Source organism: Siphateles boraxobius, unplaced genomic scaffold, assembly GCF_051911475.1.
Source record: "Siphateles boraxobius isolate OS27281-9 unplaced genomic scaffold, OSU_SipBor_1 29, whole genome shotgun sequence".
Lineage (NCBI taxonomy): Eukaryota > Metazoa > Chordata > Actinopteri > Cypriniformes > Leuciscidae > Siphateles > Siphateles boraxobius.
Window position 1 is genome coordinate 14,880,001 of NW_027508908.1, and position 17,026 is coordinate 14,897,026.

The 17,026-nt window shown below is 36.3% G+C and overlaps 1 protein-coding gene and 1 long non-coding RNA gene across 2 annotated transcripts in view; one reads left to right on the forward strand and one right to left on the reverse strand.

Moving 5' to 3' along the window:
* Window positions 1–5,548, reverse strand: part of mmaa (metabolism of cobalamin associated A) — a 6,905-nt gene extending 1,357 nt beyond the window's left edge. The window contains exons 1-6 of the mRNA XM_077246644.1: window positions 5,385–5,548; window positions 4,109–4,531; window positions 3,885–4,007; window positions 2,612–2,782; window positions 2,422–2,507; window positions 1,985–2,134 (exon numbers count right to left, since the gene is read on the reverse strand). Of these exons, the coding sequence (XP_077102759.1) occupies window positions 1,985–2,134; window positions 2,422–2,507; window positions 2,612–2,782; window positions 3,885–4,007; window positions 4,109–4,508 (930 nt within the window). The 5' untranslated portion in view covers window positions 4,509–4,531; window positions 5,385–5,548. The remainder of the gene's footprint in view (window positions 1–1,984; window positions 2,135–2,421; window positions 2,508–2,611; window positions 2,783–3,884; window positions 4,008–4,108; window positions 4,532–5,384) is intronic.
* Window positions 5,549–7,343: 1,795 nt separating this feature from the next.
* LOC143753877 (uncharacterized) lies at window positions 7,344–13,329 on the forward strand. Its single transcript, XR_013207829.1, has 5 exons — window positions 7,344–7,432; window positions 8,300–8,368; window positions 8,622–8,677; window positions 8,925–9,006; window positions 11,431–13,329. It is a non-coding gene; the product is annotated as an uncharacterized LOC143753877 (long non-coding RNA).
* The last annotated feature ends 3,697 nt before the right edge of the window (window positions 13,330–17,026 follow it).

The window sequence follows — 17,026 nt, forward strand, 5'->3', positions numbered from 1 at the left end:
TAAAATAAGTGTTATTTATTCTTGTGATGACAAAGCTGAATTTTCAGCATCATTACTTCAGTATCGCATGATCCTTCAGAAATCACTCTAATATGATGATTTGGTGCTCAAGAAATATTTGTCATTGGTGACAACAGTTTTACAGTTGCCTAATATTTTTGTGGAAACCATGATACAATTTGTTTTTTTAAATGTCACATTTTTACAAACGTAAGATACAAAAACAGAAAAACTTTCAGACAATAAACAAGTTATAGTTCAATAGTTAACAAGAAAAATAATATAAAGAAGCCTGATTTATCTATTGAAAATTATTTGCCAAGAGAAAGAAAAGAAAGAAAAGCATATTATGAAAGAATATTAAACATGGTACAAATTCTAGATGTATTTATAGCTTTCATATTTACAGACGTTGAAATTGTATTTAAGTACAACTTCAATTCGTGTTTGAAGATGTCAAAGCGGGGTTTCATCTTTGTATATTTACATTTATGGATATAAAACTTTCCAATAAATAAAAGGAGGTTAATACAAAAACCCACTTTTGATTAGATTCTTGTCATTAATATAGAACCCAAAAAAGAATGTCTCTATAAGATAAGGAAAAAACCCTGATACATTTTTTTAGGATTCTTTAATGAATAGAAAGTTAAACAGAGTTTTTATTTTTTAACTGAAATCTTTAGCAACAAGGTAAAGGTTTTTACTGTCACTTTTGATCAATTTAGTACATCCTTGCTGAATTCAAGTATTATTATTATTGACCCTGAAATTTTTGAACTGTAGTGTACTGTATATGTGACCCTGGATGACAAAACCAGTCTTATGGGTCTTTTTTTTTAATTTGTTGATATTTATACATCATATGAAAGCTGAATAAATAAGCGTTCCATTGATGTATGGTTTGTTAGGATAGGACAATATTTGGCCGAGATACAACTATTAGATAATCTGGAATCTGAGGGTGCAGAAAAATCGAAACATTGAGAAAATCGCCTTTAAAGTTGTCCATTCATGTTCGCGATTATGCTGCATTCACTTACAAAAATAAATGTTTTATACATTTATGGTAGGACATTTACAAAATATCTTCATGGAACAAGATCTTTACTTAATATCCTAATGATTTTTTGCCTTAAAAGAAAAATTTATAATTTTGACCCATACAATGTATTGTTGGCTATTCCCACAAATATACTCGTGCTACTTAAGACTGGTTTTGTGATCCAGGGTCACATTTGTGAATTTTTCCAAATTTTCCCTTAAATATGCTGGCTGTTTATTTTGAAATGAACTAAATCAAGTATTCAAAAAAATCTTTAATAGCCATTTTCTTTATAGAGGACCTATTATGCTTTTTTAAAATTTCTACTTTTAGTGTGCAAAATTGCTGTTGAGCATGAAAAAGGTCTGTACAGTTACAAAGCACAAAGTCCATTTCAAATGGAGTTATTCTCTATACCAGGAAGCACATTTCTGAACTCCCTGAAATGCCTTAATTGTAGTCTTAAGTTTTCTTACGGGACGTACACGTCATCAAATTCCTTATTTAAATAATTCCCGCCCAAGGTATTCGCAAAAAAAAAAAAAAAAAGTGGAGAAGCTTGGTGGAGTTATGTTAGTTGTTTGTTGAAAGTCGTGGTAAGGGCCATGACATTTCAAAAAACACGCTGGAAGCGGTTGAACAATCACAACACAATGGTCCAGCCAACCAATAAGAGCACATTGCGCTTTTCGGAAGGAGGGGCTTCATAGAGATGGGAAATAAACAGAGCCTGACAGACTGGGAAGAGGGGTGCTGCAACAATGTAATGTGAAAAATAATAGATTTTTTGAACGTTCAAGCATTAAAAATAACTATTTTAATATACACCAAAACAAAGACGTGCAGATATGATGGTCATCTTATATTTAATTACAATAAATTAATTTTACAATAAAAAATATGTGCAAGATAATAAAGCATGATTGTAAAGTCACACACCTTTGGTTTCCAGACTTTGGACTTCTTTCGAAGTAACTTAAGGGCACTTGTGTATTCTGCCTGTATCTTCCGTGCGGGAGCAACCAATTCACCATCTGATTTTGTAACCACCACCAAGTCAGCCATCTCAATAATTCCCCTTTTGATTCCCTTTTTGAAAATAGAATTTAATCAAATTTCTTTAAAATATAAGAATCGCCTATAATATAAAACAATCAGTTCAGATAACTCCGATAATGTTCAGTGGTAGGGGTTCTCTAACTTCTTTGACTCCAATTCTATTTATAAAATGCAAATTGAGATTTTATTAATTTACAAGAAAAAAACATTTTAGCATATTTACCCAGGTCTATAAATAACACTTAAAATGTATTCAATTTAATTCAAATAAAAAGAAAAATTAAAATGATGGCAACAGGGAAAGGAAGTGTGTATACCTGTAGTTCATCACCCCCTGCTGGTGGGATCAGCAGCACAAACATATCCACCATGTCAGCCACAGCAAACTCAGACTGACCAACACCTGTGTAAACATTTAAACTTAAGTTACATTGCACACACCATTGTTTTTAAGATGAGCTTTTCTCAAAACTGAAAATACTATGAAAACGTGGAACAAAGGCTTACCTACGGTCTCCACTAATACAATGTCATAGCCTGCACCCTCACAGAGGACTATGGCTTCGTTGGTGGTTCTCGTCACACCACCGAGCGTTCCTGATGTGGGAGATGGTCGGATGTAAGCGCTCATGTCTCTGGAGAGTTCTGTCATTCGTGTTTTGTCTCCCATCAGTGAACCTGCATTAAAGGGTAAAAGAATTAGAATAAAAGTTTGGAAACATTACTATTTATAATGTTTTTGAAGAAAGTTACTCATGCTCATCAAGCCTGCATTTATTTGATCAAAATATAGAAAAACACTGAAATATTGTGATGTGAAATATTATTACAATTTAAAATAATGGTTTTCTATATTAATATATTTTAAAATGTATTTCTGTGATGCAAAGCTGTATTTTAATCAGCATTAATCCAGTCTTCATTTACATGATCCTTCAGAAATCATTTTAATATGGTGATTTGATACTCAGTTATTAGCAATGTTGGAAACAGTTGTGCTGCTTAATATTTTTTTGGTATCTGTGATACTTTTTTTTTTAATTCATTGATGAATAAAAAGTTACAAAGGACAGCGTTTATTCAAAATAGAAATCTTTCCTAACAATAGAAATCTTTACCATCACTTTTTATCAATTTAACAGATCCTTGCAGAATAAAAGTATTAATTTCTTAAAAAAGAAAAAAAAATACTGTACACAAACTTTTGAACAGTAGTGTATATTGTTAGAAAATATTTCTATTTAAAATAAGAATATTATTGCTGTTCTTTTTTACATTTTTACTCAAAGAATCCTGTCCGATGTTTCCAACATTGATAATAAATCAGTATATTAGAATGATTTCTAAAGGATCATGTGACACAAAAGTTTAGTTGAGATACTTTACTTTTGTTTAGAAAGATATCGTTTTACTTTATTTTAATGCAACAATTAATTCATAAATAACAACTTATTTACTTAACAAACTTGAAATAAGTTTTCAACATTAACAATAATAAGAAATATTTCCTGAGCACCATATTAGCATACAAAAATGATTTCTGAAGGATCATGTGACACTGAAGACTGGAGTAATGACTTCTGAAAATTCAACTATACCATCACAGGAATAAATCATATATTAAAATAGAAAAAAGTTTTTTACATTTTAAATTGCTAAAGTGACTTAGAAATGTATAGAGTTTGTGAAGATTAAACAAGCAAATATCTATAGCACCAATCTAAAATTGGCACCATCATCTGTAGGTAAATGTTTTACAGACATTTGAGTGCCTGTTCACCTCCAGTTGTGCATGAGGAAGGATCCACAGCCAGAACGGACACTTTATGTTCTCTTCCTGTCAGCATCTTCCCAACAACCTCAATGAATGAAGATTTTCCAGCACCAGGGGGACCAGACAGTCCTGAAGTCACACGTACAGACAGGTGATTGAGGATTGAGGGCATTCATGCAAACAGCAACACGGCTCATTTCCACTCCTATAGTTCACATCACCTTACTGACCAACTCTGAAGGCCGCTGGCTTTCCACCATTGCATCTCTCCTGCTCCTGACGAAAGGCCAGCACTCTTTGAAGCAGAACCTGGGCTAACTCTTTCTTCCTCGGATGCTGGGTTTCTACAAGGGTTATCGATTCCGCGAGAGCTGCCCTTTGACCACTGATAAGTCCATCATAAAGCTTGGTCAGTAGTCTTTTCTCCCTGTCAGTCAAGTTTGAAATGTGATGGCTTATGGCAGTCTCAGCTGAAACAGATCTCGTCTGTTGGAGGGTGCAGAGGGAGGCATAGCACAGATTTGCAGTACGCTTACAAAGGGAATGTCTTAAAGCCATTGTACTGTATATAGGAAAAAGAACAGCAGAATGATGAAGAATAGGAAAAACTCTAGTCGGACCCATCTTCATTTCCCTGTTGAGTAGAACTCATTCTGTAAAAACAGCAAAGAATATCTATGTGAATAGCTTTTAAATGTAGCCTAAACCTTACCTTCTTACAATTGGTGAACATACAGCCTTATTAAAATTTATCATAATCTATGCAAAATATCATTTCCAAAAAAAAATCTTTTAAAAAAGGGGGATTCTAATCTTGAAACTCTTATATATGGTTATATCTTATATATGAAACTCCAATAAATGGTCATTGAAAGGCGGTGTTAAACCTTAAGTAAATTAAGTAACTAGCCTATTTCATATTAGCTACTTTTATACACGGTAACATTGTAACCAAATATAGGAAATGGTTTAAAATACTTGATTGAATTATATTCTATTATCATTCGCTATCAATAAACAAAACAAAAAAACAGAGTTGCAAATTTAGCCTAAATTAAGCTGTCACTCATTAGGCTAGTTTGGGACCAATGTGTTTAGCTAAGTTACTGATCAATTTATACAGCATAAGCTAAAGAGAAATTTTTGTTTGGTAATTTTAATTGATAAACATTTAATAGTTACTATTATCTAGTAAGCTTGCTATATTTGGTAAGGTTAGCCACCACATATACAGATTAAACAAAATTATATTCTGAATTCTTATGCCAATGTGGAAATGCAATATTAGCTCATGATGATTTCACAGTGATAAGAAAAACTGTAGTAACCAAGATTATATAATGGTATATATATATATATATTATCGGAGCAGCTGATCTCTGTTATCCACTTAAGTTAGATAACGTTAGATCACATTATTTCATAATACATTTCAAACCGATCATAGAAATCAGACAAGACAAAACTGACCATCCGGAATGGAAAACAGCATCGATCAAATCTCACCAAGTTTTCTGAAACCGTCTGTTTATCGTCATTTGGACAGATTGCTTACAAATGGTAATCTTTAGTCATGTATCTCATTGATTCCCAAGACCAGTTGACGCTGAGGTCGTGTAAGTGACGGACGTCTTCTTCTTCTTTAGATTTTTACGGCAGCTGGCATCCATTTAGTTGCATTACTGCCATCTTCAGGTTTTAACTACCCTTTACTTTTACTCATACTAAATCCGCCTATCTAATCCATTCCCCTTCAAAAAAACAACAACAAATAACCATTCCCTACCCTCCACACTCTCACCATACTCCAATAAACTTTAACTGTATTATCTTGGCCTACCCTTCCTATATTTTTAACTGTTTTATCATTTCTTGTCTTTCCTGATTCAATTTCCTGCACTTTGTAAGAACATGTTCTACTGTTTCAGCCTCCTGACATTCTTCACACATTCCTGTAGGATGTTTTCCTATAATTAAAAGTGTGCTATTAAGATTACCCTGCTGAAAAAAACAGCTAAAACCAGCCTAGGCTGGTTGGCTGGTTTTAGCTGGTTTAAGCTGGAAGTAGCTGGTTTTAGTTGGTCTCCCAGCCTGGCTTAGCTGGTCAAGCTGGTCTCCCAGCCTGGTCAAGTTGGTGGTCAGCTGGCTTAGCTGGTCTCCCAGCCTGATTTAGCTGGTCTCCCAGCCTGGCTTAGATGGTCTCCCAGCCTGGCTTAGATGGTCTCCCAGCCTGGCTTAGATGGTCAAGCTGGTCTCCCAGCCTGGCCAAGCTGATGAACATCTTACCTAATTACAAATTAATCAGATTTCATAGTCCATATACAGATAAGGTTATAGCATCATAGTTAGGCTGGCTAGATGGTACAGCCTAAATTATTATAGTTGTTAATACAACAGTATATCTGAACAGTATTAAACAAAATTATATTAAAATTATTAAATTAAATTATAATAAATTAAGTATTAAAATAAATTATAGCATAAATCTGTAGCATGCCCGGACTCGATTCAGATTCAAATATTGTTTGAACAAACACATTCACCATAGTTGTCTGACCAAGTATAGTCCGCTTTTTTATTTTTAATAAGTGTTTCAGTTGTGAATAGACTTGTTCACAAATTACAAGTGAAACAATGTCTCTATTCAATGACCAATTTAATGTCATATTTAATCACAAAACTAGATAAGCTGTACAATATCTTAAGACACCAAACACATGATACACATAATCTGATACAGGTTTATTTTACATTTAGTTCCATTCACAAATTCCACAAACATAAAACTGATTGTGTCATTGAAGACTGCAGTTAGGGGAGAACAACTGACAGTTAGACAGAAACACAGCAGCACTACACCAAAACATCTGCACTGTGGCACACCTACATTTACATTCCCCCCACACCCTAGACACCCCCGCTTCCTCATCGACACCCCCTCACCCAAAACTTGTGTGTCTCCTTTATACTTTCCACCTTAAAAAAAAATAAACAAATAACATTTTAAATTGTTACAATGTGATTTTCTTTATGTATGTCTGAAAAGTAGTTTGACACTTAAGTTACACTATGAATGCAATATATATATATATATATATATATATATATATATATATATATATATATATATATATATATATATATATATAATACAAATAAAATCAAAAGGAAAGTGATGGTATAAAAAATATTGCAAGCACGTTTACAAATAAAATAAAGAGGTTGTGTTAAATTCTTAAACTAGGTGCCACTTTGTCCCACTATCACCTGCTGCAGGGGTGGCATTGCACGTTAATGGGTCATAGAACTATACACAATGAGTTTTAAATTCATGATTTAATATTAATGATATTTTAAATTATATTATATGTTTTAATTCTAGATGTTTATGTATATGCTGCGTGCCCTTTGAAGTGTTTTAATGCGCGTGGGCGTAAACATTCGAGTCGCATTTTAAAGACTGGAGCGCGCGCGAGAGCAGATGGAAACGAGGAATCGTCATCAACTGACAAACAGCAAAACTCCCGTCTCGCTGTTGTTTTCACTGCTTTTAGGTAAGTTTAGTCAAAAAAATCACAAATAATACATACAAACGTTCCTGACACCTTTCTTAAGTGTAACATACGCTTCTGTTGAATATTTACTTTATAGAAATGCAGGGCTGCCAACTTTTGAGTTTAGCTTGGCGTGAGACTACTCCAACGGGGGGGGATGGGGTCAAGGTCTCTCGCTCGCTTACCTCTGCCGTGCGCGCGGTTTGGAGCACAATATCTTTACTCTAGATTACGGGATATTTAACTAATTTGCGGTATAACTAGTCGATCGCGAGTGGCTCAACAGGTAGATATATAGATAAACTCATCTTTCAGGCATTTTACCTACCGGGTTGACACTTAAGCGTGAGAAATCGGGGGTGTGGCGTGAGAGCGTGAGAATTGGGTCAATTGCGTGTGTCTCACGCTCAATGCGTGAGAGTTGGCAGCCCTGGAAATGGTTTTGTGTCTTCGAAAAAGTCCGTTAGCATCTCAACCTTTTTCAGAAGAGGTAGCAGCTAAGTTAAGGCTAACTTAACTGACTTAGCTCTTGTTTATATAAGTTTGGGGTTTTAACCACATCTTTGTGTAGATAACAGTTTTTGATAGTTTTGTTTTGCTGTTAATTTGTTAATGGGTGATTGGAAGTAAGCTAATTTATTTAGCTAATAGGAGATAAAGAATATATATATATAAAGAGAAAGAATATATATATATATATATATATATATATATATATATATATATATATATATATATATATATATTCTTTCTCTTTTCTGCATTTCACCTCTGCCTAGCTTGGTTCCTTGTAATAAACCCTATGTTCTATTGTAAATCCTATTTAACATTGTTGGCTCTGTAAAAAATTGCATGTTATGTTCCTAGATCATCATGTTGATGGCCTGCTGCACCCCCTGTCCAAAACAATCTCCACGGCTATGAACCATATGATTAGTAAGCAAAACCTCAAACATAGTGCTCTACTATTCAAAAGTTGGGGGTCTGTAAGATTTATGCTTCTGAAAGAAGTCTCACATTTTAGAAATCATTAACCCCAGGTTTTTTCAGTGAAATTGTCCTTGAGAAGCCTGAAGGCTAGATAATCAGCTAATAATAAGTGACAAATATAATGGTCATAGTTATAATAATTCATTTAACTATTATGATAATATCATGGTCATTGGTATGTTTTACTTTATTTCTCTAGGTCTGTCTTGAATTATGTTGGCCAATGAGACAGACACCATACTGTCCAACTCAAAGGTATTTATTTATTTGTATGTATGTTTTATTGATAAATACTGAAATTCTTTTTACTTATAAATGCTGAATGTTGGTCAGGGAGTCGACAACTTTAGGCACGTAAGTTATTTTTCACAGATATCTTGCCAGCGTACTCGTGGCTCATACTCTTAGCCTTTAAAATGTTAGAATTTATATCCTCAATGCAATATCAGGGGTAAAGATATCATTAGAGTTCTTAAAGTTATGGCTATTCTCTTGTTACCAGATGAGATATAATCCCTAGTGTTTGGCCCTGTGATTCTTCAGGACAACATCTTGATGCCATCCACACTCAGTACATGAAGAAGGTGAGTTTCACAATAGCTGCCACTATCACAAATCAAGAGACCGAACAGAACAGGCTTTCATCCGTATGAACTCATCCATATGTAGGGATGGGTACCGAAACCCGGTATTAAACTGGCCCTGTGGCCAAACTAAGGAAGACCGCAGTATCGATAAGCTTGGACGTTATCGGTTCTTCATACCACGTGTGTTTTTCAGGCTGGTTGTTTGTAATTTTGTAAGAGTAGGGAGAGGCTGTACCTCTCATGTGTGTGTCCTGTGTACTATAACTTTACAACAGGAGCTGGTACTTGATTGAAAAGTTTAGAGTTGTTTTTTTTTCACTCTCTATTCTCATTATTTTCATTTACATGCCAACAGCTCATGATGAAAATTTTCTAGCATTTATATACTACTAATAATATTGTTGATATTAAGCAAAGTTATTTACAAGATCTTTAAAAAAATTATAATTAAATGTCTTTATTATAATATGACTCAACTATGAAATAGTTTTACTGTTATCTGTGTCTTTCCTTTTACTTTACAGCACATCACTGACAGGCTTTCCTATGTGATTGATTCAAGTTTTCTACCATTGTATTTATCCAAATGAGGGTTGTAAATGCATGGACATTTTATATTTGCCATTAACTGTTAATCTTAGTTCTCTGGACTTCTCACAAAATGCCATATTAAAGGAATATTCAGAGGGGTGAATTGAAATAATTTATTTTGGGCAATATCATGCCCCAAATATTGTATATTGAGTAGGACTGCGCGATATATCGTTTTAGCATCAATATCGCGTTGTGCACATCCACGATAGTCCGTCGCAGGATGTGCGTTGTCATGTATAGGGATCGTAGTTTATCTGTGATCCGTATGGGCCAGTTGTCCCCCGGTTCGGAACGCATGTGATTCGCGGACTAATTGCAAAGTTTAACCATCATAGAGTGAAAGTTTATCATTTGCATGTGTTTTTAAGTCGAGTCAGGCATCAAGCGCAAGAGGACTCACGTGCACACACAGAGCCATGCAGACGGCACGTGAATGCCCAATTCAGTTCTCTTTCTCTTTCTTTTGAGCATAAACGGGTACATGCATGCAAAATGAAGTCAAATGCCCATCCATAGACAGTATAAGAAGTGGACAGAGCCATCTCACTGGAACTCAGTTGAGACAGTTGAAGCCCATTTTTAGCGATTTTTTTTATCACTTCCGTTCCTGACGCGCAGACTCAAACCGACTCAAACTAAGCTTGATGACGTGAGCAACCTGTCTGACAGACGTAAATCTTCTAGTAGCTGTGCGTGAAAATCGCCAACGTTAATCACTTCATATGTATCACTTGCCACATACCGAATTATTTCCAATTCCCCAAAAACGTTGTTGAAATATTTTGTCCCGACTCATTATCTATGGGCTTCTCCCTTGACGGGACGTCCCCCCGATTGCCTGCGAGCTTCTCCTCCTGTCTATACGGTAATGTCTCTATTGTGCGACAAAAAGTCGCGTGGTTATGACGCAATCGTTAGCCTGTTTTTAACAAAAACGGCTTCTACGGGGCCATAACGTAAGATACAACGTAATGGAGCCTTTTATACATTGTCGTGTTTATTTAGAAATATATAATGGACAAATGAAGTCTTTGGACGCCTCAGATGTAAAGTTATTCGCTGTCAAAGTGACGCCAAAATGAATGGGAGTCAATGGAATGCTAACAGCAGGTGAAGTTCTGCTACAATGGCGGCTCCCGCGAGGCTTCAACTTCCGGCTGATGGATTACCCCCTTGTGCCCATCTCGGCAATCACCCCCCATCAACAAAACTGAACAGTCCCCCCCCCCCCCACCACCACCACCACTTCTGTCCATACAAACTCCGCTGTTCTGCCCTCTAGCCAGAGAATACTCCTGTTGCAGGAACACTTTTAGTAGTCCAAGAAGAAGCAAATATATTTATTATATTTATAATATTTTATCTATAAGTAGCTATAACAAAGTTATATGTTAAGTATTATATTTCACCAGATTTTATAGTGTAAAACATATTCAAGCGCGAATGAGAACCGTTTCGAGGGGGATGCCAGGTGTACAAAAAAAAAATGAATATTCGAATGTCACATTTTCAAATCGAATACCAACCCACCAAACGAATATTTGAATATTCGGTTCCAGACCTAATGCGGATTCACTTCTCTACAAAATCTGCCCAATTATTCTATAATAATTAATTATTTTCAAATAGACCTAAATGAATATTCTGATGAAATTGTTTTTATATCGCTATATATATAGCAGAAAAACAAAATATGTATTTAAGTTTTTCAATATCGTGCAGCACTAATAGTGAGCATATCTTAAATTGAACCTGGGATGATAATTTGTGATACCAGATGAGATGTATGTATGATAGATTTTTAACTGTACTATGTTTGTATTGCAGGTTTTCTGGGATCCCAGCGGAAGGCATCAGATGTTGGCCTGGACAGATGTACCTGTACACCACACGACCTCTGCTTTTGCATGGATGGCTGATTACTATCATGTTCTGTGAGGGTATTATTATAGCAAAACTGAGCACCTGTGGCAGTGGAGTCTGTAGGTGTAAAGTCACACCTCAGTAAATTTAAAGTCACCGAGAAAGTTTTTTTTAATTTTTTTATAATAGAAGTTTCAAACTTTTTTCTCTCTCACAAACACAGAAGTTACAGCTTTTCAAATTCTTCATTGGAGGTGCACAAATACTATTTTACAAATCACAAATTAAGAAATGTATATGCTCACATTTAAGCCGCGATCACACAAGGGGATTGAGCATATGACTTTACAACATAAATATCATTCTTTTAAGTCAGCCAAGAGGTCACACCTTCATGTATTGATCTTCTACTGGTCATGTTGGTCTTCTACGTTATCATGTAGAGCAAATTCACAGGGTGGAGTTCACCAGACTTGAACTGGAATGCAGTAAAATATGAAACTTTGCGAGAGCTAGCATTTCCAATCTCCCACATTCACATGTAAATGAATGGAAGTCAATGGAATGAAAAGTGAAGTGTTACCACATGAGAATAGCCAAACATTATAGATGATTCACAAAATTATACACAAAGAAATTTGCATGATTGGCCAAAATTGTACTGTTCTCAACAAAAATATGACCCTGTGAGTTTTTAGAAAGTTTTAATTTGTAGAATTTGATTTGTGCACCTGCAATGAAGAATTTAAAAAGGTGTAACTGATGCGTTGTGTCTGTGAGAGAGAAAGGAAAAAAACTACATGTTTGCAACTCCTAAAACATTTTCTCAAAGACTTGACATCTACTCTGTTTTGCTTCAATAATACTCGATATAATACATAATTTGAGTCGATATTCTGATCATGTTTTTTCAAGCACAATTTATCAATGCCAAACCACATCAATCTTATTAACTATAATTTATTTTGTATAAAATTAATATACAGTACCGGTCAAAAGTTTGGAAACATTACTATTTTTAATATTTTTTTAAAGAAGTCTCTTCTGCTCATCAAATTAACATTTATTTGACAAAAAAAAAAAACAGTAATATTGTGAAATATTATTATAATGTAAAACAGCTGTTTTCTATGTGAATGTATAGTAAAGTGTAATTAATTCCTGTTTATAATATATCTTGTGACACTGAAGACTGGATTAATGATGCTGAAAATTCAGCTTTGCATCACAGGATTAAATTATATTTTAAAATATATTAAAATAGAAAACCATTATTTTAAATTGTAATTATATTTCACAATATTACAGTTTTTTTTCTGTATTTTTGATCAAATAAATACAGCATTGATGAGCAGAAGAGATTTCTTTCAAAAACATTAATACTAGTAAAGTAATACCATCAGATCATCTTTTTTCTTTGTTCATCTGGCTGTTATAACTCATGTACAACAGCATAACAAAATTTAAAGTTAGTGATTTAAGGGCCAAGAGACCAACTAAAACAAACACTGATCACCTTAACGGTGACTTAAAATTCCAGGGGGGGGGGGGTTCTCCTTCAGTGATTCTGCTTGTTACCATCAGGTGTCTTCAATAATACCTAATCATCACTCAATCACAAAATTATCTCATTAACTTAAACACTGCTTCAGTGTTCATTTAACACTCTGCTCAGAGTTTATATAATTCACACTGATTTTGCTGTGCCTTTACAGTTAAGTCAGTTTTTAGTTTTAGTTTTTTAGGACAGTTTTTAGCATTTTAATCATTTCAATTCATAATTTTGTACATAACTGTTACCATATCACTGGTTTGTTTTAAGGGGCTGAAATATCAAATAAAAAAGCAATTTGTTTGAATGGTTGCCTGTGCTCCTGAAGATTATTTAAAGTGTATTTGGAATTGTTTACTTTCTTTGTCACAACAACCAGTGGCAGGAAAAATAGAGAATACATAGTCAGCCAGCCTGACCAGCTAAGACCAACACAGACCAGCTAAGACCAACACAGACCAGCTAAGACCAACACAGACCAGCTAAGACCAACACAGACCAGCTAAGACCAACACTGACCAGCTAAGACCAACACTGACCAGCTAAGACCAACACTGACCAGCTAAGACCAACACAGACCAGCTAAGACCAGCACTGACCAGCTAAGACCAACACAGACCAGCTAAGACCAGCACTGACCAGCTAAGACCAACACTGACCAGCTAAGACCAACACTGACCAGCTAAGACCAACACTGACAAGCTAAGACCAACACTGACCAGCTAAGACCAACACTGACCAGCTAAGACCAACACTGACCAGCTAAGACCAACACTGACCAGCTAAGACCAACACAGACCAGCTAAGACCAGCACTGACCAGCTAAGACCAACACTGACCAGCTAAGACCAACACTGACCAGCTAAGACCAACACTGACCAGCTAAGACCAACACTGACCAGCTAAGACCAACACAGACCAGCTAAGACCAACACTGACCAGCTAAGACCAACACTGACCAGCTAAGACCAACACTGACCAGCTAAGACCAACACAGACCAGCTAAGACCAACACTGACCAGCTAAGACCAACACTGACCAGCTAAGACCAACACTGACCAGCTAAGACCAACACAGACCAGCTAAGACCAGCACTGACCAGCTAAGACCAACACAGACCAGCTAAGACCAGCACTGACCAGCTAAGACCAACACTGACCAGCTAAGACCAACACTGACCAGCTAAGACCAACACTGACCAGCTAAGACCAACACTGACCAGCTAAGACCAACACTGACCAGCTAAGACCAACACTGACCAGCTAAGACCAACACTGACCAGCTAAGACCAACACAGACCAGCTAAGACCAGCACTGACCAGCTAAGACCAACACTGACCAGCTAAGACCAACACTGACCAGCTAAGACCAACACTGACCAGCTAAGACCAACACTGACCAGCTAAGACCAACACTGACCAGCTAAGACCAACACAGACCAGCTAAGACCAGCACTGACCAGCTAAGACCAACACAGACCAGCTAAGACCAGCACTGACCAGCTAAGACCAACACTGACCAGCTAAGACCAACACTGACCAGCTAAGACCAACACTGACCAGCTAAGACCAACACTGACCAGCTAAGACCAACACTGACCAGCTAAGACCAACACTGACCAGCTAAGACCAACACAGACCAGCTAAGACCAGCACTGACCAGCTAAGACCAACACTGACCAGCTAAGACCAACACTGACCAGCTAAGACCAACACTGACCAGCTAAGACCAGCTAAGGCCAGCTATGACCAGCCTGGCCAGCTAAGACCAACACTGACCAGCTAAGACCAACACTGACCAGCTAAGACCAACACTGACCAGCTAAGACCAACACAGACCAGCTAAGACCAACACAGACCAGCTAAGACCAGCACTGACCAGCTAAGACCAACACTGACCAGCTAAGACCAACACTGACCAGCTAAGACCAACACTGACCAGCTAAGACCAACACTGACCAGCTAAGGCCAGCTATGACCAGCCTGGCCAGCTAAGACCAGCCAGGCTGACCAGCTAAAACCAGCCTGGCCAGCTAAAACCAGCCAGGCTGTCCAGCTAAAACCAGCCTGGCCAGCTATGACCAGCTAAGACCAGCCTGACCAGCTAAAAAAGTGTTCAAAACCCCTCTAAAACCAGCCTGATAAACCAACTATGACCAGGCTGGGAGACCAGCCAAAACCAGCCTGACCATCTTAGGCTGGTTTTAGCTGGATTTTTCAGCAGGGTACTATGCCCAATTCTCAACCTACTTATTATCACCTGCTCTTTTCTCTTTGCTCCTCTACTTCTTGATATACCTACTTTTCTTTGAATTTCATACAAATGTCTCCCTTTTTGTTGCATTATCCCAACTTTGTTGCCATTGTTGATTTACACTCCTCCACACTATACCTTTCCCCTCTGATTTTGATCATTTAATGTTGACTTCCACATCTCCTTTTTTAACTGCTTCCTTTGCCACTTTATCTGCTTTCTCATTTCCCTGAATTCCCAAGAGTGCAGGGACCCACATAAATATGACATTTTTCCCCTGCCTATTTATTCTTGAGATCATGAAAAAAACTAGAGCATAGAGCAGCTCCAGATGACTTCTAGTTGCACCTGTCTTCATACTTACTAAAGCTGATACAGAGTCACTACATATTAATATTTATTTATCCCTACTTTGTTCTGTCCATTCCAACGCCATCAATATGGCAAACATTTCAACTGCAAATACACTCAGATAATCCGATGTTCTTTTACTAATTTCCACCTTATATCTAGGAATAACAACTTCAGACCCTGTTGCCTCTGTTTGCATGTCCTTTGACCCATCTGTAAAAATCTGTAAAAAATATTATTACGTTTAATCTTAAGTAACTCTAAATCTACACATGGTATTTCTAATTCCCATATAGGTCTGATAGGCCACACCACACTTGCACAAAACTCTTTATCATAAACCCCTGTATCTTTTGCCATTTGATCCCCTGACCACCCAAAACTTGTTTTTTTGTTTTGTCTCCTTCTCCCAGCATGTCTGCAGCACCTTTTTTGCTGGATGACTATCTCCATGCCCTCTTAAATTAATCCAATAATTAGCCCCTAGCTGCTTTCTCCTCAACCACAATAGCATTTTACCTGCTTCAACTTGGAGAGCACATACTGGGGAAGTTCTAACCGCTCCTACACACAATCTTAAAGCCGGGCTTGTATAACATCCAGATCTGATCAGAACACAGATTTGGCTGCTGAACCATATACAATACTTCCATAGTCTATTCTTGAGCTTATTAAGGCTATATATATATATATAGCCTAATATATATATATATGTATTTTAGCGATGCTACATCCGCACCCCCCAAATCCTGTAAGACACCTCATGACATTTATAACTTTTTTACACTTATCAATTACAAATCTATTATGCTCCCTCCATGTTAATCTCACATCAAACTCCAAAAAACGAAAACTTTCAACTCTCTCTAATAACTTATTCGCAAACAATTTCAAATACCATTCCCTGTCTTTCTTTCTTGTGAAGAACATAACTTTTGTTTTTTCCACTGAAAACTTAAATCCCCATCCTGTCCCCCACTTCTCGACTTGATTAATTCCATCATGCATTTTTTTAATTACATAATCCACATTTCTCCCTCTTTTCCACAATGCTCCATCATCTGCATACAATGATCTCCCGATATCAGTTGGAATGTTTACAAATCAAATACATCATTTATCATAATGGAAAATAAAGTTGGACTTATTACACTCCCCTGAGGTGTTCCATTCTCTATCATTATGTCCCATTCTCTTCAATGTTCTTTCAAATAAAAGTTTCCCTCTTCAAAATAAAAGTCCCTATTCGCTTTGGAATAAAACCAACCTAATAATATTCCCCATAATGGATGATGATGTTGTCTTTGAATAATTTGTGACATCAGTGAATTGTAGTCAGTTATGATTTTTGTAATGGAAATGCTTTATTATTATGTTGTTATTATTATTATTATTTTATCTGTA